The sequence below is a fragment of the Coffea arabica genome, chromosome 4e, assembly GCF_036785885.1.
Source record: "Coffea arabica cultivar ET-39 chromosome 4e, Coffea Arabica ET-39 HiFi, whole genome shotgun sequence".
In the NCBI taxonomy this organism is placed as follows: domain Eukaryota; kingdom Viridiplantae; phylum Streptophyta; class Magnoliopsida; order Gentianales; family Rubiaceae; genus Coffea; species Coffea arabica.
The window spans coordinates 8,120,217-8,144,066 of NC_092317.1; the positions used below are offsets into that span (position 1 = coordinate 8,120,217).

The 23,850-nt window shown below is 32.4% G+C and overlaps 2 protein-coding genes and 1 long non-coding RNA gene across 3 annotated transcripts; 1 reads left to right on the forward strand and 2 right to left on the reverse strand.

Annotated features, from left to right (window-relative positions):
- The first annotated feature begins 6,775 nt into the window (after positions 1 to 6,775).
- LOC113740679 (protein TAPETUM DETERMINANT 1-like) lies at positions 6,776 to 9,454 on the forward strand. Its single transcript, XM_072046728.1, has 3 exons — positions 6,776 to 7,143; positions 7,516 to 7,635; positions 8,967 to 9,454. Exons 1-3 carry the CDS (start codon positions 7,014 to 7,016, stop codon positions 9,302 to 9,304), a joined length of 588 nt encoding a protein of 195 aa, XP_071902829.1. The 5' UTR covers positions 6,776 to 7,013; the 3' UTR covers positions 9,305 to 9,454.
- A 10,773-nt stretch (positions 9,455 to 20,227) lies between these two features.
- LOC113740680 (uncharacterized) lies at positions 20,228 to 20,743 on the reverse strand. Its single transcript, XM_027268215.1, has one exon. The coding sequence runs from the start codon at positions 20,741 to 20,743 to the stop codon at positions 20,228 to 20,230; it is 516 nt and encodes a 171-aa protein (XP_027124016.1).
- A 1,654-nt stretch (positions 20,744 to 22,397) lies between these two features.
- Positions 22,398 to 23,044, reverse strand: LOC113741661 (uncharacterized). The gene is made up of 2 exons (XR_003460682.2): positions 22,950 to 23,044; positions 22,398 to 22,660 (listed from the first exon to the last, which is right to left on the reverse strand). It is a non-coding gene; the product is annotated as an uncharacterized lncRNA (long non-coding RNA).
- Between the last annotated feature and the right edge of the window lie 806 nt (positions 23,045 to 23,850).

Consider the following 23,850-nt stretch of genomic DNA (forward strand, 5'->3'; position numbering starts at 1 on the left):
TCAATTTTTACCCCCGATCCCCTTTTACCTGATAGATTTCGTTCATATGAAGAAATAACCAAACATCATGATGCGTGTGCGTCGTAGTTGAAAATTATATATGCACAAGGTTATCTGGTCTATGTAAGAAGGTACAAACTCTTGAGAAGATGTTGATTAGGCATCATGATCAGAGGCATCTGAATTCTTGGATATTTTTTTTATCTTTAGCTGGTAATGTGAATGTGAGGAATTGGAGAATAATAATGTAGAGTAATTCTACACTGAGTCCTGGACAATGTATTGAATATTGACATGAAGCGCGGTTGAAGAGGCTCACAGGACCTCTGAGTCTCGGTATGGTTTACTTAGCCTCTTGATGGAGTCCAAGTATGAAATTTGGAAGTTGAGGTAGGCTATGATGGTAGTCATTGCACATGGTACGTGTCAATGCGACACTTGAAATAAAAGTAACGGTAAAATCAACAATAGACGAGTACAGTATTATGAAAACTTTGAGCGAAAGACCTCTCTTGCGGTAGAATTGATATGCTCATGTACTGTCCGCTCAAAAGACTAGAGGCCTTGTTTGGACATCGTTGTTTTGTGCAGAAAATTTTTTACATTTTTTATAAACAAATTTCTCAATTATTTTTTTATTTTACATACATTAAATTATTATGGTATATATATATATATATATATATATATATTTTATAAAAATAACAATTCAAACCGAATCTTAGACCATTGTACGGAAATTTGCAAGTGGTGGATCTTTATATATTCTACCTTGCCCCAAATTTTCACTCCCTCACCTACAGCGTTTTTTTCAAAGTGCAACTCGTTAATACATGGTTTATAGCTATTATGCCTCAAGGAACTCAGAGGCTTGCAGGCTCGTAGTTCATGATGACAAGAATCCTACATGCATAGATATGCATGCATATTAGGAAAAACTGCACAAATCATCCCTCACATATCACTGATGTTAAAATTTAGTCCCTCAGAATGAAAATGAACACTTTTAATTCCTAACAAATTAAAAATGATTAGCTTTGGTTCTTGATCACTTTTTCTTTCAAAATTTAGCCGAAACTAGTCATGAGCAAATCACGTGACCAATTTTTAAAGGATAAATGTGGTATATCAGTGTAACATTGACCGAAAATATAAGGGACTATCAATCCCTTTCTTTCCAAAACCCTAATTTCCCCATATTTTTCCCCTTCAATTTCTTCAAAAAAATTATAGACCAAACAAGAAGGGGGGATATGGCAGATAAATTGGTTTATTTTCAATCAATTCACAGGCCTTAATGACCCTGATTCTTCCCTCATGGACCTCAAGCAAGCAATCTCAATTTGTTTCCCCCTCATCTCTAATCCCTTTGATGAGCCCACCACCGTTGATGATTCTCCTTTTACCTTCAACCCAGCGACCATCTCTTTCAATTCTAACACTGAGGAAGCAATAGTGGTCTTAACCACCATAGCAGCTGGAACAATGGGGCCCTCAGCTTGGCTTGGGAGGTTATGACACTTCGGTTCTCCATCATTTTTGGTAGTCTAGTGGTGCTGGACTCGGGATGTGGGCTACCTGGTTTGATACTATGGAAATGATGCTTGGTTTGACCATGAAGAAGAGTTCAACAAGAGTTCAAGATTACTAGTGGTGCTGTTTGGTTTGACCATGGAAATTGATGATCTTGCCCGAAGATTAATGGCAACATTGGAGATAGAAGACATATTATTGAAGTTGAAATTTCATGTAACATTTGTCCGGGGAATCTTGCCAAGGTTACTGTTGTTTTGCTTCATTTTCACTTATTGTTTATTTTGTAATTGAATATTGGAGTAAAATATTGTCAAATTTAAAACAATAATTTGAGATTTTAGTTGAGTTCTCAAATGTGTAGAACATGAATTACTTGTTCTTGTTAGAGTTTTTTTTGGTAAGTAATTCATAAATTACTTGTTGGACGATTTTTTTTTTTGCAAATCTGCTTTCTCTATGATGCAATTTTTTAGTATATAATGAGGTTCTAGTTTTGAGTTGGAAATTCCATTTAGTGCCTTTCTTAGATATCTAGGGTTTTTGAAAATTATAGGGAGGGTTTATTTATAATAAAGAGGTAAATGGAATTAGATATTTGTCCCAAAACCAATTTTTTTTGTTGCACAATCCATGTGTTTTTTCAAGGTATTTTTGGAAAATTTTAATATAAAAAAGTGATTAGCCAAATTTCTATAATGGTTAATTGAGATATAGGACATTTAGTCCCTTACATTTTTTGGTCAACATTACACTGATATGTCACATTTACCCTTTAAAAATTAGTCACGTGACCTGCTCGTGACTAGTTCTGGCTAAATTTCGAACGGAAAAGTAATCAAGGACCAAAGTTGATCATTTTTAATTTGTTAGAGACTAAAAGTAATCATTTTCATTCTGCGGGACTAAATTTTCACATCAATGATATGTGAGGGATGATTTGTGCAGTTTTCCCTGCATATTAATAATTAATTTTGTATATATTTATAAACTAATATCCTTGAATACAAACTATTTAGTTTGAATTGGAATATGAATTTCATTTGTCACATTTGTGATTTATTTAAGAATGCTAATCTATACACTATCAGTGTATAGATTAATCTATATATTTATATAAAAAAAAGATAAATAAAAGAACAAAATTAAACTATTTGATCCATTCAATTAAGAGAGTATTTTAGAAACCTCCCCTGAGATTTTTTGCTAATCACACTTAACACCCCTCAATTTTCTGAAATCACACTTGGCGCCCTTGAAATGACAATCTCTGTAACATACTAGTCCTTTTATGTAAAAATAGTATTAAAAAATGTATTTAGGAGAGGGACTATAATATTCTTCTAATTTTTCCTTTTTACAAGTTGATTTTTGAATTTTAGAAGATGAAAATGAAAACAAATAGGACTGCAATATTTACTTAAAAATTGAAGGGTGTAAGTGCAATAACTGTTGAAATGTATATTTTTTATTGATTCATATGATCGTTTTAAGATCTATGCCAATGTTTTAGATAGAAAGGAAATAAGATTTTATTTGAATACCATTTGTTAACCAATTTTTCAAAAAAATTGTTTTTGATAATTGAATACCAACATTTAATAAGCATTTCTTTTCACGATTGCAACTGCATCCTACCTTTTCATTCACCAAATGAATGATTTTGGCCTATTTTTCCCTTACCTCTTCTGGATTAAACGAAATAACAAAAGAAATCAGAGTTAAAAAAAGATAGATTTTCTATGTTTAGATTGTCTGAATACCTCAAAACTTATCTTCGGTTGCATATGCAAAAAAAAAAGAAAAAAAGAGTGCTCAAAATGTGTGCAATTTTTGTGGCATTTTTGTTATTTTCTTTTTACATAATCGAACTTAAATTTTTTTCCTTTTTCTTGCCTTTTCCTGCATAAGAAGTATGAAAATGGCAGAAAAAGAATCAACTTGCTTTTATTTTCAACTTGTAATTTTCAAAAATCAACTTGCAAAAAGGGCAAATTTGAAAGAATATTTTAGTCTCTCTCCTAACTAAACATTTTTAATACTTACTATTTTTACAGAAAGGGGCTACCATGTTACAAAGGTTGTCATTGTCAAGGTGTTAAGTGTGATTTCGGAAACTCTAAGGGTGCTAGGTGTGATTAGTGGCAACCTCAATGGAGGTTTCTAAAATTATCCCTTCAATTACAGCAATTAGTCTGGACACACTACTATCACATATTTTTAGAAAATTACAAAATACTCCAATAATAGCTTCTACCACTACCCATTAATGAATTTACCTGGCTAGTTATCCCAAATATCTAATCATTGCCATTTGTCATGTGCCTTTGCCTCTGACGCACGTGTAAGCATCCTTTATCGCACCCCACGATACACGTCCATCGTCAATTTTTGTCATATTCGCCCATTCACATTTCACACTCCTTCCCCAGCTTAAAAGAAGAAATCTATCACCATAGTCATTGTCCCACGTGTAACATCCCCACCAACAGATGCAAAATTCCCCCACAGGAATATACTTCGCACCAAAACTGACCCTAGGCTGATAGCCTAATACCCCACTTTAATCCTTGCAGCATCCTTCTTTGCCATTTTCAATTTTTTTAATTAAATCCTTGTAATATATATATATATATATATATTATGGAGGATCAACAGTGATTTTTCACTCACTTTATAAACAAACGTAGCGACAATGGCATTCAACCCTTACCATTAGTTGGTTTTGTTTTTGGATTTAATTGGTTTTAATCCTTGCTAATCAATAGAGGGATGACTAATTAGCTTTTGTAATAATTTATTTTTAGGTTGGTCACATACTTCTGCCGCATTATGTTGCTTTGCTACCTTGTTATTATTTTTAGACTCTCAAGTCTAAAACCAAAATTTAAAATATAACTAACATGCAAGATTTCTTATATTTAATAATAATTTTTCTATTAAAAAATCCATGGTCGGTAAGTCGTCGTATTGTAAATATATTCTCATATTGATTCCCCATTTTTGGTTATGTAGATTGAATATTTAATCTGGCATTTCACAAGCCATGATTTTATGATATTTTTACAATCTCAAGTTTAAGGTTTATAGTGCTGGATTTTTTTTTTTATTCTAGAAAAGATGAAACTTTTCTATTGTAACACATTAGAACTTACTTTATTACAAGACTTATTCATGCTAACTCTGGTACATAAGAAATTTCAATTATTTTGTGATATTTGAATTTAGAAACATCCGGTTAGATGAAAGTTCATGGAAATGGGGCAGGGACGGTCAGCAGTATGACCGTCCCTGAACGGTTAATGGCCACGATCTGGCCTCAAAAATTTGTGCGGCTGAAATTACAAGTTGTAACTCGATTTTCACGTCATGTGTGGGTCCCACAAAAATTTACTCTAAAGTTACGCGATGTGCAATAAAAGTTACACGATTTACAAAGAAAATTACGCGCAGTCGAAAATGGCCAAAACCGTCCGGGCCGAGTCCGAAAGTTCATACATCATACACATGTTAATTCAAGAAATAGACCAAGGCACCTCCCTTTAGCTTCCTAGAAATCATTCAGGCTGTTATGCATGATTTGAATGCATTCATTTAATTTTCTTCATATATATGTATATATAGGGTGAATGCATGTGTGTACTTCAAATTATATACACATTTTTTTGACCATTTCCTTCTAAATTTTAGAGTATTATCTAAAAAGGATTATGATTAACAATAAAAAAAGTTCAAGAACAGTTGAAAACAGAGACACCCGACTTCTGCGTCTTGCGCGGAGTTACCCTAGCACTAGACTATAGTTAAATCATGTCTGCCCTGAACAATACACATTGTACAGTAGCAGATGAAAGCCAGTAACACATGTAATTATTATGTATCAATCTGCATCTGCATAATGCAGTAATAACGTCTTTGTTTGTCGGTTGGCCTTGTTTGAATAGAGATTTTTTACCAAAAATTTTTACATTTACTATCTTAATTATATCAAATCGTTATAATATATTTTTTATAAATATCCTAAAAAATTACAATCAAAACACAATAATCTATTTGTTTGGATAGGAGTTTATTTGGATGATTTATTTGAGATAATTACTGTAGCACTTTTTGTGATGTGATGTATGTGAGATAAAAAGGTGGTTGAAATTTGTGAAGCAAATTATTTTATCTGAAATCAAGTTAATCCAAACAAACCCATATCATCAAATCGCTATAATACTTTTTGTATAAAAATCCTAGAAAATTGCGATCCAAACACAATTATCTAGTGTATAGAATCAGAATGTCTACAGTCTCTCCATTCTCAACTACATAACAGCAATCCCAAAAGCCAATTTTATTACTACTTCTCATTCCCTTTCATTCTCATCCAAGTGAGTAGACAGTAAAAATTCAGGTCAAAAATAAAAAAAAAATCTCAATGTCTAGTCCGATATCCAACCACAATTATTCATTCGCTAATTAGTAATTACCACCAGCAACAGCAGGTGAAGTTTTTAACCACAGTTAAAAAACACTTCTTAACATAAAAAGGTGGCAAAAGGAAACCACCACATTAATTTCCCTTCTCTCCTCTGCACGCACAACATTCCACTTTGCCCAGAAAAGATTCAATATCGATTCACATGTCACAACCCACACGCCCCCAACAACACACACACACACACACACATTCTCTCATAAATACACACTTTTCATTCATTCATTCATCACTTTGAAACCCCAAAACACACACACACACACACACACAACACATACTTCTTCTCTGTTTTCTCACCAAAGGTAATGTGCATACCATCTTATCTTAAACACGCACTATACACGCTCAAAAACACACACATTTTACATATATTCTTCCCTTATTTAGATTCATGAAAACCCAGTGTTTATTTCTCCCAAAAATTCCAAAAGCATGAAAAACGAAAAAACTTACCTCTGTATATCAAAATTCAGACGCTGTTGCTGTTTCTCTCATGTAGATGAATATAAATGCTCTCATGGTTTCCATTTCTATTCTCATGCTTATATCCATTTCCATATCTTCTCATTTTCCATGTTTGTACCCATTTTTCCATAGTCTCGAAGCTTTCCCTTTTCATTCCTCAAAGTCAAGCATATATAAAAGTAAAACCCCTTTTAAACCCTCCTATATAAGAATCCGTTCTTCCCCCTTTTCTTTCTTGCTTGTTTTCTGCTGGATGATATTGTTCTTTTTTCTGGGTTTTCACAGGTAACAACGGGGTCAACTTTTACCAATGTTGCAGAAGAAGTAGCAGGGTCTAGACTCTGAGAGAGAGCTGGGGTTTTTTCTGGTTCATCCGAGTCAAATCAGTGCTCTCTTTTTCTGTTTTCTGCTTCGCAATTTTGCTTGAGAAAAGCACGGAAACTTCTTCTTCTTCTTCTTCTTTTTTTTGGTTCCCGAGGGATTGAAGGTGGTTTTTTATTTTCTTCTGGTTTTTGGTTGGAGGAATAAAATAATGGACGAGTTTAGTTGTAGTTGGGTTAAATCATTGAAGAGGCGGCGAACCTCTGTATTCTCGGCGACGTTTGCGGTGTTGATTCTCTTCCTTATAATCGTTGCTTTCGCCTCGCCACGGCAACGTTCAGGTCTCTTCTTCAATCATACTTGTATATAATCACCAGTTCCCAATATGATCTAATATAATAATAGTCCTTTTTACATATGTTTTGTTGATTTTTTAACAAAGAATTATTAGCCTTATCCTACCATTGAACAGAAGCCCTTTTTTTAATACCAAGGATTGTTTTTGTTGTTGTTTTTTTTTTTTCTTTTCAAAGCATTGATATGTTTGGACCGATTTTGTTTTTGTTCTTGAAAGGGATTAGCATTGGCTTAACTTTCAACAATAAGAGAAGCCCTTCTCTTTTGTACTGGGCATTGATGTCTATTTCCATCGTCTTTCTGCTGTAAGTTTTCAGTATTTGATTTTGATGGATAAGTGGTTGGAAATGATTCAGATGGGTTGTCTTCAAATGAGTCAAAAAGTGCATTGGATGGGAATGAGCCGAGAAACGAAGGGTTATTGTCTGCTGCATCCTCCTCACATAGGAAGTTGCTGAAGGTTCAGACTGATAGTGGTAAGCTTTTTTCTTCGTAAAGGCTTTTCTTTAATCAGATAGCATTGATTGTAGTTGTACTATATGTTTCGGATTCTAATGCAAAAATGGATAAGGAGCTACCCAAATGACCAAAAGTCTTTTTGATGATAGGCTCTGGACATACCATTCTGTTGTTTTCAATTAATTTTGTCTCTCAATCTCTCTCTGAATCTGATGAGTTGATATATGGATAGATGGTCTTCTTTTTTTTGTGCTTTTGAGGTGGGGGATGATAGGGAGTTGGGGTTATTGTCGACGCCATTTTTATGCAAACCCAACACCTACTGTCGCTGCTGCAGCTCCTGCTGCTGCTGCTGCTGCTGTGCATGCATAGACTAACACTACTGTACTGTACTGCACCTACTCACACACTCAGTCACTCAGTAGCACTACTACTACTGCTATCTGCCTTGTGGATGTGGGATATGTGCATATACTGATATACGTATGCGCTGAATTTGCCAGAAATTCCTGCTTTTCCGCCCTCTTGTTGGGTACTATTCTGTTCATGGATCCTGCAGGCAGCTTGTCTATTGCTAGTAGTGTCTTTTCTTCTCTTTCTTGCCTTTTCTTTTTACACTTTTTTGCCCTCCCTCGCCCCTGCATGGTTCTCTCTGTGTTTAATAAAGTTTGTTTTTTCTTCGTTACTTGTGTGAATTTTCTGGGCTTTGGAAGTTTATGGAATCAGTAGAATGAAACTGTTGTGACTTTTAAGATTTTGGAAAAAAAAAAAAATTAGTTTGCTGAAAAGGTACTACTCTGTTATGCACAACGTACAACATAAGGAACTCATATTATTGGGTTAATACTAGATTCTTTTTTTTCCAAGCCTTTTTTGATCATTTTTATTCCTGTTTCTGCACTCCATTTTGACATTGGTGCAGTTTTACCTCTTTCCTTGTGAATTGTATTTTATTATAGAAGAAAGGAAGGGGAAAAAGGATTGAAAGCTGAAACCAAGCCTCAATTCCCTATGATTATAGCCCTTTTTTTGGGTTGATTGGTCCCTTTCCCTTTTAGTCTTTACAAATTGCAACACTTTCCCTATTTTGTCATCTGTGACTTTCTCATTACCTGCTTCATTTCTTTCCCCATTCCATCTGTAGCTTCAATCTTTTCTTTTCTTTTTTTTTTTTTTTCCCTAACAAATTTTTGTAGTTGGACATAAAATACAATAGAATTCAAGGTAAAATGGTCTGGATTTGACTGGTACTTGCTTGAAATTAACTCTACTAGTAATAAAATAGTTCCATTGGCTGATGCGGGTGATTCTAACTTGTCTGCATGTGGCTGTCACTTTTACCACGCAGCAAACGGAGTGGAAACGCACCGGATATGGGGGGACAAGTGTTCCAACTCTGATATAGTCATTAATCAGGGCCCCACCGCCCCTTTGCCCAGTGGGATCCCTACTTATACTGTGGAGATCATGAACGTCTGCGTCACCGGCTGTGACATTTCCGGGATTCACTTGCACTGCGGCTGGTTCAGCTCGGCTCGGCTCATTAACCCCCACATCTTCAAACGGCTTCGCTTTAACGACTGCCTGGTCAATGACGGCAAGCCCCTCCTTAACGGCCGTACTGTTTCTTTCCAGTATGCTAACACCTTCCGTTATCCTCTCTCCGTCTCCGCCGTTATCTGCTGAGCTGCTGCAAACTTTCTAGTATTACCAGACAAACAGTTAATATTATTTTTTTTTAAAAAAAAGAGAGACTAATATAACACTTAAATACAAGCATATAGGCAACACAAAAATCTAACACTATTGGAAAGGTTAGCTTTAGAGGGAAATGATAAATGCTAAAGTATTTCAAAAAAAAAAATTTTGTTTTTGGTGTTTAAAGGTTGCAATTAACGTACAGTGTCCTCACTGTACGTTATGCTTCAAAAGTTGTACATTGCCTCGACACAATGTGAAATATTTTGGCTTTATTAATTTCCCTCTAAGGCTTTTCCTTTTTTTTTTTTTTTTTTTTTCCTTTTTAATATCCTGGGAAGTATTTTGGGAAGAGATGTATGGGTGGCACTGGATTTTTGTGATGGATGCTTTTTGGAATTGTATATGGAGTTATATATGGTGGATTAACCTTTTGGGCACTCCATTTTTTGGTGTAATAGTGAATTTGAGATGTTCTGGTCCTTCTACTCATATTCTGGTTTATGTACGAAAGATTGTGGTAGTTTGCAAGAAATCAATTGCGAAGATGGATATTTCATTTCCATGGTATTAGTAGAAATCACGGTCAAAACTGATCCCAATTCCATTCTTTTCGATTTCATTTGTTCAATTAATGAATTACGAGTGCTAGTTTTATTCAAAACTATTTCCTGAAATTGATACATGAGAAGGGGCCATGAAGTTTAGCCCTGCAGATGAGTTATATTACAGGTTATGGAGATTTTTTTTTTTTTTTTTTGGGTTTAAATGGTAACACATTCTTGGCAAATTACAAACATTTCAATTTTATTCCTCTTTTGCATCAACTGATAATTATTTTTCTTACTTGAAATCAAAGCAGCAATACCTAGTCATGAACTTCTTATATTTTAAGATGTCCCCAGTTTAGGAGAATATGGGCTGAAAAAAGTACGCTAGTATTCATACATGCGACACGAACTTTTTCACTTGAGAAGTGGAGCATTTAGACTTCTGCTCAAGCTGAGAATTTCACTGGAAACCAAAAAAAAAAAAAAAAAAAAAATAAAAAAATCAGGGTTTCTGTACTTTATAATTTATATGGATAAGTTTGTCCGAGTATAACAACTATAATCACATGAAGACTTTACCACTTATGCGATTAACTTTGGGCTTGTTTTCAATTGGATTTTTAAAACTGATTATAGTTTCTGATTTTGGATGATTAGGTTTTCATTGTGATGTTATCGATTACTTTTGTATTCTGATTATATAATGTTTAGCTTTTGCAGTATAATTTGTTGGTTGAAAGCATTTGATTTTGATGTTATTAACTTATTATTACAAACTTTTATCCTTCACTGGAAAAAAGGGGGAAAAAAAAATATTGAGGGGATTTTGGGGCAATTGCGAGTCCGCGTCAGGAATGGATAAGAATTCTTTAAATTTGGGTTGAAGCCCAACCCTCTTATACTAGTTTTATTCACGCAGGCCTAGCCAGTTTTTGGCTCTTGGCTTACAAGGTGAAGTAGACGTTCTGATAACTCGGAGGAGCGGATTCTCAGTTTTCAGTCTTGATTGAGAACTCGACCACGGGAAAAAAAAAAAGAGAGAAAAATCAGTCATTTAAGCAAAACCTCACAAAGAGAAGTGTTTCAATAGCATAATTTCCCACTATAGGATACGTTGGCTAATGAGTGAATTAGGTCTGGTTTGATTCGGATGTAATTGCAGTTAGTCAGGTCCATGAGTATTGCAAGATGATTTGTATGTCTCGTACATATAGGGATAGTAAAATCCAATATCCGTGGGTAATTTGATTAGATGACTGATGGATTATCTATCGGAGTTTGGTATTGATGAGTAGTTACCAATGCATAACCCGATAGGATTTGATAAGAGGACTCTAAAAACCTGATATATGAGATATATATAAATATGTGTGTGTGTTCCAATTTAATAGTTCGATAACATGTTTCGTAATTTTATTACCCAATAACATATAGTTCTGACCTAACATAAATAAAGATAATCATAATTAAAATAAAAAAAATGTTGATTTAACCCTTCATTGAATGTTGAATTTTTATCATGCAAGCTCTGTAGCTTTACACAAATTTAAAACTCAATATATGTGTTTATTTAATATGATGTACATGTATTGATTTTAGTTTAATAAACATTAATTTTTCTTTTTTAAACTATTCAACTTAGTGGATATAAGGTACTCGATGGGTAATCCAAACCCACGATTAAGAGGATTTGATAATGGAATTAAAATCAGTAGGATTACCCTATAGGGCTTAGTAAAATATTTAGATATGCAGGAAGAATTTGGTAAGAAAGATTTTTAGGGTATCCGACCCAATGCTATCCCTAATTACAAACAATACATAATCAAAACCTTGTCATTTGTTTACAAAATAAAGCGAAATTGGAAAAAAGAAAGTTGAGGTTGAATTGCAAGAGTAGAAATGACTAATGAGTCGCACTAAAGCATTTAGTATGATAATACAATTGGTGACATTGCACACTAATTTGACTCATTTTTGGGGTTGAACTCAAGTATCTTATCTTGTTTTTAAAAAAAAAAAAGTGAATAATGTATTTTATCTTAAAGAGAAGCCAGTAGTAGTACCTGGCAATTGGACGGGTTGATATTAGATTTTCACTTAAATAGGTTATACTCAATCCGTCAAACTTTAAATTAGGTTAATTTTGTATTGGGTCATCTCACTCCCTTAACCCAAATATGATCCAACATATTAATTAATAGATTTTGATACAGAAATTCTCTCAAATACATTTTTACATACAAATTTTTTTTTCACACACATAAACATTTTTCACACACACAAACACTTTCACAGATATAAACACACACTCACTTCTTAAGTTCTTTAGAAATACATTATTTTAATTTTACACGCACAAATACACTAAAATATACACTAATATACTTTTACAATACACACACGTACAACTGTTTAAACTATTTGGATGAACTCATTATTTTTTATACAAGTAAGGATTTTCAAGCTAGATATAGCTTTGGTCCAAACAAAGAGACCAAAGCAACAATTTTGGTCCAAGTTGGATATAGCATGAAAAAATGGCATACCAATATACGATTTTCTAAGTCTTGTTACTTGATTTAGCTTTAGCTGTACCAAACATATTTCTAGTCTCATAAAAGATCCAATCATGCCTTAAAGAAAGTTATAAACTGAAATTTTGATGCAAAAAATAAACACAAAAGAAACTTATAAACTATTTTCTCCTTGTTGCTGTGGTTATAAGTTCCTCACTGTTGCTATGGTTATAAACATGCTGCACTAGTATTGCATAATCTTTAGAAACATGATAGATTAATTCAAAATAGTAGTTTTGTCCATTAGCATAAATTAATAGATACATTCATAGAACAAGAAACAAATTATAATGTTTAACTAGTTGTATTATTAAACTCAAAAAGTTCTCATCCTCTCCGAGCTGCCACGCTCAATGCTTTCAAAGAACTCGCATACATCTCTTGCACCTACCTTCAAAAAAATCTGTCAAATTCATGAATTCAATTTTAGAAGAAATACAGTTATAAGCCAGTAAATTAGTAGGAAAATAGATTAGCCAAAAGCTTCTGAGATACAACAAAAAAGCTTTTGGATGGATAAGCATTTAGAAAGTCCACTATCATATGACATAGTTAACTGGTCCTTAAACAATGACGAGAAACATAACATCATGAATTTAGTCAGCTCAGTAGCCTCTCAATTCATACTCAAGAGACATTTCTTCAATTTTTTACCTCTTATATGATACTCCAGTATCATCAATCATTTCTGCCGTAATTAACTTGTCATTTCTTGCAAGCAAATATTCAAAGGATTTCCTCAGCCTGTTTATATCAAAAAGTCTCTGAATAGTCATGGCATTTAAAACATAGACTAAAGGCGGGCAACCAGCCAGAGTATCTTGAAACTACCAATTGCATTACAATTACCAAAAGTGACAGTCATGGAATCTAGAATTAAAGTATATATTTTAGACAAAAATCTTTCCAAAAGTTATGCTTTCGAATCAAGTCATGAGAAACACCACCAGTACAATTTGGCTTTGATAAACCATTAGCAGGAGCAAGCTGAAGGAGGCAAAGAACAACTAAATAATATCACGAAATTATAAGTGATAAGAAGCAACAATAAAGCACATAACTATATTCCAGGTTGTCATAATCCTGTTTGCTGATATAATGTGGCTGTACGAATTGCTACCATCTATTCCGATTTGGCATTATGAAGTACTAAATAAAGCTTTGTTCCATTTGACCATTTTAAGATTCTTAAATAAAATCTGCATGCGATAACTCAACAGGATGCATTTGAAACTCTATCTTGGTTGTCTTGAGGAGAAATTCCATTTCTTGTAGAATGTTTACTACTGAATTCTGGTTTGGAAATTGAGTTCTAAAGCTGGTGATATTTCTTGTTCTTTTTTGGTTGGTCTAGGACGGGAAGAAAAGATGGTCATGGAAATTGAGTCATATAACTTGTAGAAACATTTCCATGTTGCTCCAGCTTGATTTTCCTTATAAAAAGACACATTCTTCCTCTTTCGTTGTCATAAAGTGGCTAAGATCTTGTTGATGACACAAACATTAGATACTTATCATGTGACCATTTCTAGTATTGCAGTCATATAATGTTCTCTATCCTTCAAGAAGTGATCAGGTTTTATTAATGTTGATTGACTGACACAAAGTCAAGGCATTGTCTATTTGGCCTGTCTTTTTTTCACATGGTCTTTAACTAAATCCCTTCATGTTAACTAAATTCTTTCCATCTCCAGTCTCAATATTCAAGGTCTCAAAGAAATCAAACCCATGCATTCAAATCAAAGCACAAATCACAACTCTAACTAAAATAACAGTAGAAAGCAATAACAAGTATTCTAAAATAACAATGAGTTCACATGACATACTTCCTAAGTATCAGCATTTGAAGATGCATCTTGTTTAGCAATAAATCTACTAATATCAATTCCAAGATTTTGTTCCTCATCTTATTGTTCAACTTCAAAATCTTTATCAGGACTCTCTGAAAATTTAGCAGATTTAATCAACCAATGAAGAAAAGAATTAAAGAGATCCTAAGCTACTGAAAATTAACAGTCAATGCAACTAAATATCTAATTTACCTTCACTGTTATACAACCAATCTTGAGAACACAGTAGTACCTCCACATTATTCGACAACATAGAAGTTTGAAATTTTTCAAGGATTCTCCCACCATGACTAAAAGCAGACTCGGATGCTACAGTGGTAATAAGAATACTTAAAATATCTCGAGCCATAAGTGAAAGCTTAGGATATCTAATTCTACTCTCCTTCCAATAAATCAAAACATTCAAATCTGGTTATTGCTTACGATCTACTAGTCGCTTCTCAAGAAACAACTCCAACTTAGATTTGTTACCACTTGGCCCTTATTGAGATTGGTACACATCAAAACCTTGCAAATATCATAAATATTGAACGTTTAAGGTTATATAAATTGAAACAAATACAAAAACATATGAATTGATTTTACTCACAACCATGAGATCTCTAGTTTGTCTATCATCACCATTAAAAGTACCCTCCATTGGTGCAGTAGTAGTAGCAGTATTGGCTTTAGAGTACTTTTCGAACAAATGAAACAACTTTTGTTTAATATTAAGAATCTTTTCATCCCGTGATTGAGGATTCAACACAAAAAAGCAATATTCCTCAAACTGGAGTTTGTAACAAGGATCCAAAATAATGACAAATAATAAGATAACACTATAGCAATCCTAATACTTTTGAAATTTGGTCTCTATATTAGAAGCCATTTCACTAATAAAAAATCTAGACCATTGGCCTCTTTATTTAAGAGGCATTGAATCTTCCAAACATTGAAAAAGCATAAGTTAGTTGTTATTAGGGATAATTGCAGAAACCTCCCCTGAGATTTCTGACATTAGCACTGACCTCCCCTCTAGGTTTAGAAATTGCATTCATCTCCGCTGAACAGTAACAATTTGTTGCAGAAACCTCCCTGACAGCTTGATGTCCCATTAAAAAATTATTTGTAGAAGTGAGATAAAACATTTCTTCCAATTTTGCCCTCATCTTGCTTGACAATTATTATTTGCTTGACAATTGCTTAACTAATTATCTAATTAGTTAATAGTTAAGCTAATTAACTATTAACTAATTATCTAATTAACTATTAACTAATTAACTAATTATCTAATTAATTAATTAACTAATTAACTAATTTCTATTTATCTAATTTACTAATTAACTAAAGCTGTTGTCTGTCTGAAACTAACAAACTATTTGCATGTTAAACTAATTAACTGCTTAACTAATTAACTAATTAACTAACTAACTGATTAACAGACTATTTGCATGTTAAACTATATGCAGTACACATTACTTATTTAAAGTATCGGTTCTTTATGGGTATTTTACTTTCAAACATTTAATTTATGATAAAAACATCAATGTTTGTAAGTAAAATTCAAAAAGTGTTACAGTAATATTCTTACAAAAAAGGAGGGGCATAGGGCCATAAATTAAATATTTGAAAGTAAGAATATTGATATTTTTTGTAACACTTTTTGAATTTTACTTACAAATATTGATATTTTTATCATAAATTAAATGTTTGAAAGTAAAATACCCATAAAAGCCGATACTTTAAATAGGTAATGCGTACTGCATATAGTTTAACATGCAAATAGTCTGTTAATCAGTTAGTTAGTTAATTAGTTAAGCAGTTAATTAGTTAATTAGTTTAACATGCAAATAGTTTGTTAGTTTCAAACAAACAACAGTTTTAGTTAATTAGTTAATTAGTTAATTAGATAATTAGTAAATTAGATAAATAGAAATTAGTTAATTAATTAATTAATTAATTAGATAATTAGTTAGTTAATTAGTTAAGCAGTTAATTAGTTAATTAGTTTAACATGTAAATAGTTTATTAGTTTCGGATAGACAACATCTTTAGTTAATTAGATAATTAGACAATTAGTTAATTAGATAAACAAAAATTAGTTAATTAATTAATTAGATAATTAGTTAGTTAATTAGTTAAGCAGTTAATTAGTTTAACATGTAAATAGTTTGTTAGTTTCGGACTGACAACAGCTTTAGTTAATTAGATAATTATTTAATTAGTTAATTAGATAAATAGAAATTAGTTAATTAGATAAATAGAAATTAGTTAATTAGTTAATTAATTAATTAATTAATTAGTTAATTAGTTAATAGTTAATTAGATAATTAGTTAATAGTTAATTAGTTTAACTATGCAGAAATAGTTTGATTAGTTAATAACTATTAACAATTAGATAATTAGTTATTAGTTTAACTATGAAGAAATAGTTTGATTACTTAATTAGATAATTAAATAATTAGTTAATTAGTTAATTAATTTAACTATGCAGAAATAGTTTGATTAGTTTAATTTGTTTAACAAATTAAACGTTGGTTTTGATGAAAGTACTCAAACCTTTCATCTGGTAAAGTCAAATCCAATAGGGGTACTCTAGTAATTTCACACACTTTTACCTTTTAAATTAGTTCCAACTTTTTCTAGGGGAGGTTAATGCAATTTCAAAATTGATAGGGGAGGTCAGTGCAAATGTCAGAAATCTCAGGGGAGGTTTCTGCAATTATCCCTTGTTATTAATCATCTTCCCTTTTCTATTATTTAGTTTTTAATTTATGTATATAAAAAATGACAAAAATGCAAAACGTTGGACCGCCAGTTGGAGCATATCACTCATGTTAGGGGTGTAAATGAATTGAGAACTTGCAAGCTTCTTGGTTAAAGATCAGCTTGACCTCGGTGATGATTGAATTTAAACTTTAAAGCTTGAGCTCAAACAATATGCTATGTGAAACTTGAAAGTTAGTAGAGTTTAATCACAAAGTTTATGAGTTATTAGGATTGGCATCAGTTGAAACATTCTTGATTAGGTCGTACCCAATCCACCAGGCCAACAAGACATGAGGAGCTGGGCCTGATCGAAACAAAGATTTCGATAAAGATAGGTACTAATCTATGTCAAAAAAAAGTAATGTTATTTGTCCTTCTATTATTCCATTTTTATTTTGACGAGGCCATATTACCTCCTCTCTAATTTCATTTTCTTGTCTATGAGTTAACTTTACTAGATTTTCTCTTACATTCTAAAATCAATTAATTATTCCATTACACATTAAAATGGCTAATTTAAAATTGTCACTAATATGCATTATGTATTTTTCTACAAAAATTTACGAAATCTTATGATATCAAAGATCTATCTAGCAATGTAATATGAACAAATTCCAAATTTCAAGTCCAAAAAATAAATAAATAAAAAAATCCGAATAATCAAAGATGAGCAAAATGTGAGTATAATTACAATGTCTCATAAATAGGACATTAACACTTCAAAAAATCTACTAAGAATAGCTCATATAGCCACCATAGAGGGAGTGAAACTTTTTAATATGTTTCAACAAAAGTATAACAGCATCTAGTATCCAAATAATGCAATGGAACCTCAATTGTGCTCATAAAAAAATCTGCAAAATTGAAATTAAAATAAGAATATGAAAAATAAATTAAAAATAGTTATGTAGATTTAGAAAAAAAAGATGCAAAAGTTAATTTTTTTTACCTTTTGGATACGTACGACAAGTGTGCCCAACTTCCTTACATATGAACACAAGATAAGGTAGGAAAAAAAATTAGAACGGTAGTAATATGGTTTCATTAAGATGAAAATGGGGTAGTGGGAGTGCAAATAACATAAAGGCAGTGCAAATAAAATTATTTAAAAAAAACCAATAGAAAAAAAATTACTGAAGGTATAATTAGCTTGCTCAACTATCTATAATGCTTTGTATCCTGTCTATTGAAATTTATACTAAGATATTATTCTTATTAGTTATGTTAATGGGTAGGGTCTGGATTGCATTCTTTTGATCTAGATCCAAACCCATTAAATTTGGTTGAACTCAGATCCAGACCCAGACCCTTATGAGTCTGAAAAAATAAGTCCAAATTCAAACTTTCATGGATCTGGATACCCAATGGGTACCCGCTATATTTTTCTAAATATACTAAAGTAAAAATATATTATATATATATTTCAAAAAAATATAAACACCACTCAATTTTTATTTTTAAATAATAAAATTAATATTCAAGAAGTTGAATGCAATATTATGTACTCAAAAAATAACTATTATCTACTGCTTCAATTTATTTTTTAAACTTTAACTATATCTACGTCTAATCTTTCATTTATTTGCCTTTATTTTGTCTTCTTTTTATAAAAAAGATTGTACTAATTACAATGACAACTAGGATTAGTTAAAAAAACAGAAAACAATTAAGAAATCTTTGTATTCGATTCAATGACCATAAAATATTATAATATTTTATAAATTTACTAATATATATATATATACATAATTTAATTATGTATACATGGGTTTGGATTAGGTCTGGTATGTGTTTGGATTTGTATATGAATTACAAAAAAACAGACTTTTCCTAGATTCATAACTCTTTTACAGGATCTGGGTCTGAATAGGATCTGTATTTAAAAAATTAAATTCAAACGCTATCCAAATACTTTGGATTTGGGTTGAATTTGCAAAAGATCCGATGCATTGACATACCTAATTCTCATGTATAAGCCTTTTAGTTTGATTCTTGATGAACCTAAATCTAAAGGCTTTGTAGCTCATCAAATTGAATTGCAAGGCTGTTGCAGCTTTTCCAACCGCAGAAGTACAAGAGTCGGCTTGTTTTTCTAGTGGCATTTGGCTATCTTGGAAGGCTTCAAAGATTGGCATTTGGCTATCTTATTCCGAAATCCATCATCAGCTTAATCTTGGGCTTTGGATAGGGTTTGAATTTGCAAAAGATCCGATGCATTGACATACCTAATTCTCATGTATAAGCCTTTTAGTTTGATTCTTGATGAACCTAAATCTAAAGGCTTTGTAGCTCATCAAATTGAATTGCAAGGCTGTTGCAGCTTTTCCAACCGCAGAAGTACAAGAGTCGGCTTGTTTTTCTAGTGGCATTTGGCTATCTTGGAAGGCTTCAAAGATTGGCATTTGGCTATCTTATTCCGAAATCCATCATCAGCTTAATCTTGGGACTCTATTCAACAGGTAATCTTGGAAGTCAGTCAATATTACTTGAAGGTGATTTAATCTTGTTTGGTGAGCCTTCAATCCCGTAAACAAAGATTATGAGACATACTGTATCATATATGGAGATTTTCTATGGTACATCAGCCCAGAAAATTAATTTGGAAAATTCTAAGTTGTATGCCTCACCCTAATGTTAGTAGGTAGATCCACTGCTAGAAAGTTGAGTAATAAAATATTGGGCGTTATTTGGGAGTTCCAATCATTCAAGGCAGAATCACTAAGTCGACTTATACATGTATTATGTACTTTTGTTGACAAAGTGAGGAGCAAATTATCTAATTAAAAAGAGAAAAATCTTTTCTGGTTTTCTTTGTGAAAACCAAAATCCCAAAAGTTTGAGTGAGATTATGAATTTGGCGATATTTGTCAAATAAATAAAGCTTTTTAGACAATTATCACAACTCATAATCCAGTTAAAAATTTCAGACAAGAAGAGAGATACTGTATGTCTATTTTCCTGAGAACATATCTTCCTCGAAATCACTTCAAAATAGCCCTAGTTTGGACACATGCACGCAGATAAGGTTTAATCAACACTTGAGTAATCAATTTTCACGGCATTCAACCCTTCATGTTTCATTTTGTCACATCCCAATACTCCATACTTATTGAGAAAGTCTAAAATAAGACATTATTCCTACACCTACACGGCAGAATAACTTAGAAAAGGCAATGAGAAGTACTAATTGATGTTCAGCAATCTGGAGGGAGTGAGAAGTTCGTATGGACTAAAAGGACTGCGGGAGCCATATGCAAATCCACCACCGGCTGATGAATCAGAATCATCAACCATGGCCTCTTTCCCGCTATCCATCTCAGCCAAAACTTTGTAAAAAAAGATCAATATCACATGGAAGCAAAAGAGGGCCTTCATTGCTACATGCATACTCCAATTCAGCATCTTGAACAGCGGATGATTAGCACATTTTGCCTTGATGACAAATCTTTGTTTCGCAGGACCAACATACACTGAAAAACAACCTTTAGGGGCAATCTTATACCTTGTTTTGTACTCATCATGATTTTGCTGGGGTTTTTCATCTGATCCAACACAATGCCATGATTTACTCTTCGACAAAAAAATGATTGTAGCACCCTCCATTCTTGAAGATTTTGGAGGAAGGCTTTCAAAAGATAAAGAAACCACTAAATTCTTGATCGTTGAATAGTTCTTCCATTTGCTCTTTCCACTATCCATAAGCCAAGGCAAAAAATTGTTAAGTTGTCAGACCATACAAAATTACAAAAACTACCAATCATGAAAATCACAAAATACTAGTACTACTATATACTTGCAATACTCGAGCACTTTGGCTTCGCTTTGACAAATTCTAGTAAGTAATTTTTCTATCTCTGCTGTCATATATATGGCCCTTGGGAGAAAGTCCCATAAGGGATGAAATCGATGAAAGTGCGCTGCTAATTTGATCTATCCGTCAGTCGGAGAGGCCGCAAACGCTGTATAGTTCCCCACAGAAGGTAAATACTAATGACCCAAATTATCTAACGTCTTATGTGAACTCATGGACTGGACAGCCTTGATGTGGTGAACAGATACCTAATTGAATCTGAACAAAAAATTTCAGCCCTTTTTCTTGATTGATTTTTTTTTTCTGTAAAGAGAAATCCATCAAGAAATGAGTGAGACAATAATGCCTCGAACAACCGATTGACTTGGGAAAAGATAAAGCATGATTTGTTTTCTTGTGTTTTTGAGAGGTACGCAATTGTTGTTGATAGGACGGCTGATCCTATTAAACAATTGAGATTATTGTACCATAGAGCTTAATTGTTTTAACAATTCAAAAATGAATCTTTTTTTTTGGTCAATCGACAGTAATTCATAAATGAATCATGAATGTGGTGAATTTTCCTCCAATATCCCGTACCTTTCAAGAATCTAAACTATTAGCTTTTTCTTTCTTTCTTTCTTTTTTTTTTTGTCTTTTTTAGTTTAAGAGAAGATTCCAAACCTTTTCTAGAAAATGAGTTTAAAAGTTGAATCAAGAATTTTATGATCACGTACTAGTATTCCTACCAACTAAGCTAGATATTGGGTACAAGAATGAGCCTTTTATTCACACCTTTAGGCATGATATATTTGACCCCGAATTTGTTTAAATTTCTGTGTCTTTATTTTATTGACTATTCAATTTACCAAATATAAGAAATTTCATAGCAGAATCAGGTCTATATACTTTCTTAAACTTTGCGCTTTTATAATTTTAATTATTTGTTTAGTTGGCAGGATGCAAAATTGGTTTTGTAGTGCCTGTGTACTCTTTAAGCCGGATTACATTTCCTTGTACCTAAGATTCATATATAACGTCCAAGATTCACACCCACTTTGTCTTTTCCTTTCAACTTATTTGTGCCTTGAATTATCTTCTGTATTGTTTAAAATTATGTGGGTTTAAAAAATTTCAAGCAATTTGGAAATTAATGATCTCATATTTGATCTAATAAACTCGTTTCCATCATTCTTTTTGACACGTAACAAATTTTGAATAGCTAATACTAAATTTCCCTTAGATCGCAGAACTTTAAAAGTTGTCATTGTACTTCGTGCCTTTAGGATTAATGATGGTCCAGTTAGATGATTAATCCTTGACTTTCTCTCCAAAATTAATAGTACTTTCTCATGATGCTCTTTGGTACTGATAATATGTAATTTTTGCTTCTTTTGCTCCTTTTTCAATTAATTTTATGATTTTATCGAATCGAAAACAGATGCTTTCTATCGTTCACATAACAAAAATTGGGACGAAGAATATAGATTATTACTCGTAAAGTTTGTTGGAATATAGATTATGCATAGAAAAGTTTTCATAGCATATAATACTTTCTGTATAAAAACCGAGAAGTCACATATATATTATATAGGCCTTCTCACTTACGGAAATTATCATTGATAATAATAATTAGAGAGAAGGGAGTCAAGGGACATAGCACAGGCAGGCGCATCTATGGCCATGTAAAAAGGGACATCTCGCTGTGGAGTTTGGCCACCTCGCGTGGCAATCTCTAACACATTGCGCTACGCTTGATCTGAGTCCAAGGTGCTTCAGCGTAACTTTGGAATCCTCGAACCCTCCTGCATTTGGGGCTTCTTCAGCTGTACATGTGAGAAAAATTCTAGGTTAGTATTAATTCTAAGTTCACAAAAACTCATAATCCAATAACCCTTTTTGCTTTTCTTTTTAATCATATGCATTGATTTCGTTTTTCCCATGCGAAAATTTCAGTTTTATATATGTAACTTAAAACTGGTCTAGTTTTCTGTCAGAGAGGCAATGTGTAGCAAGTCTAATTAAGATGGCCATATATGCCAATCCAGCGTACATTTATCTGTTCTTTTTCATAACAACAAGGATTGAGAGAAGAGAGTGAAAAGGAAAAAGTACCAAGATTCGTGACAAAGAGGAGAGAAAGAATGCAGCAGAGGAGAAGAACTTTTGACATGTTGCAAGACTGATGGGTGCAAATGCAAGTGTTGGGTACTTGAAACTCTGTCTTGTGGATCCTTTATACAGGCCATAGAGTGGTGTGTTCTTTTTAATGATGTCTTCTTAAAGATGAAATGGAAATGAGATATTAACAAAATAAATCAATTCAACCCCCAACTACATTCATCCATCCTATCCTAGGATAGAAGTTTGAGATAACTCGTAAAGTTTGTTGGGATTACTTTATATGCATTAATTACTGCCTCCGTCCTGTAAAGATAGACCGATTTCTTTTTTCACATAAATTAAGAAATTTAGCTAATGTAGTTATAATAATTATTTTTTATTCGTACTTTCCTCAAATACCCCTTGTTAATATTAGATCATTCATTCAAAGTAAGAGGTACATATTACTATATTATTCTTGGAACTTAAAGTAATTTATTAGTTTTTCAATACAAGAGTCAATTACATTAATGTTACATGTTTGACTAAAATAAATAACAAAAATAAAATTGCCAAACAATCAAACTTTTCAATTTGAACCCATTAGAAGGCAACTAATATGTATTCAAAAATTTGTAATAACTATATACATTAAATATGGGTATATTAGTAAAATAACAAATTAACTATTCTTTAAAGAAGGAAATAAGTCGATAATTTGGGACATACACAAAAGCAAAGCGAGTTTATCTTTATGGGATAGAGGGAGTATATGTTGACCAACTTTATTCATCCTAATTTTGTTGCTATATTTTATTGAGTTTTCAATTTACCTACATCAAAAATTGCTACAAGTTAAACCATCAATTCAAGCATATCACCGTGCTTACAAGGTGAAGTAGAAGTTCTAATA

Bases quoted from the DNA above. Each gene is read 5' to 3' on its own strand.
- LOC113740679 (XM_072046728.1), top strand. From the start codon at position 7,014: ATGGACGAGTTTAGTTGTAGTTGGGTTAAATCATTGAAGAGGCGGCGA. The intron at 7,144-7,515 runs GTCTCTTCTTCA...GAAATGATTCAG, and splicing joins CTCGCCACGGCAACGTTCAG to ATGGGTTGTCTTCAAATGAG. The intron at 7,636-8,966 runs GTAAGCTTTTTT...TTTACCACGCAG, and splicing joins GAAGGTTCAGACTGATAGTG to CAAACGGAGTGGAAACGCAC.
- LOC113740680 (XM_027268215.1), bottom strand. From the start codon at position 20,743: ATGGATAGTGGAAAGAGCAAATGGAAGAACTATTCAACGATCAAGAAT.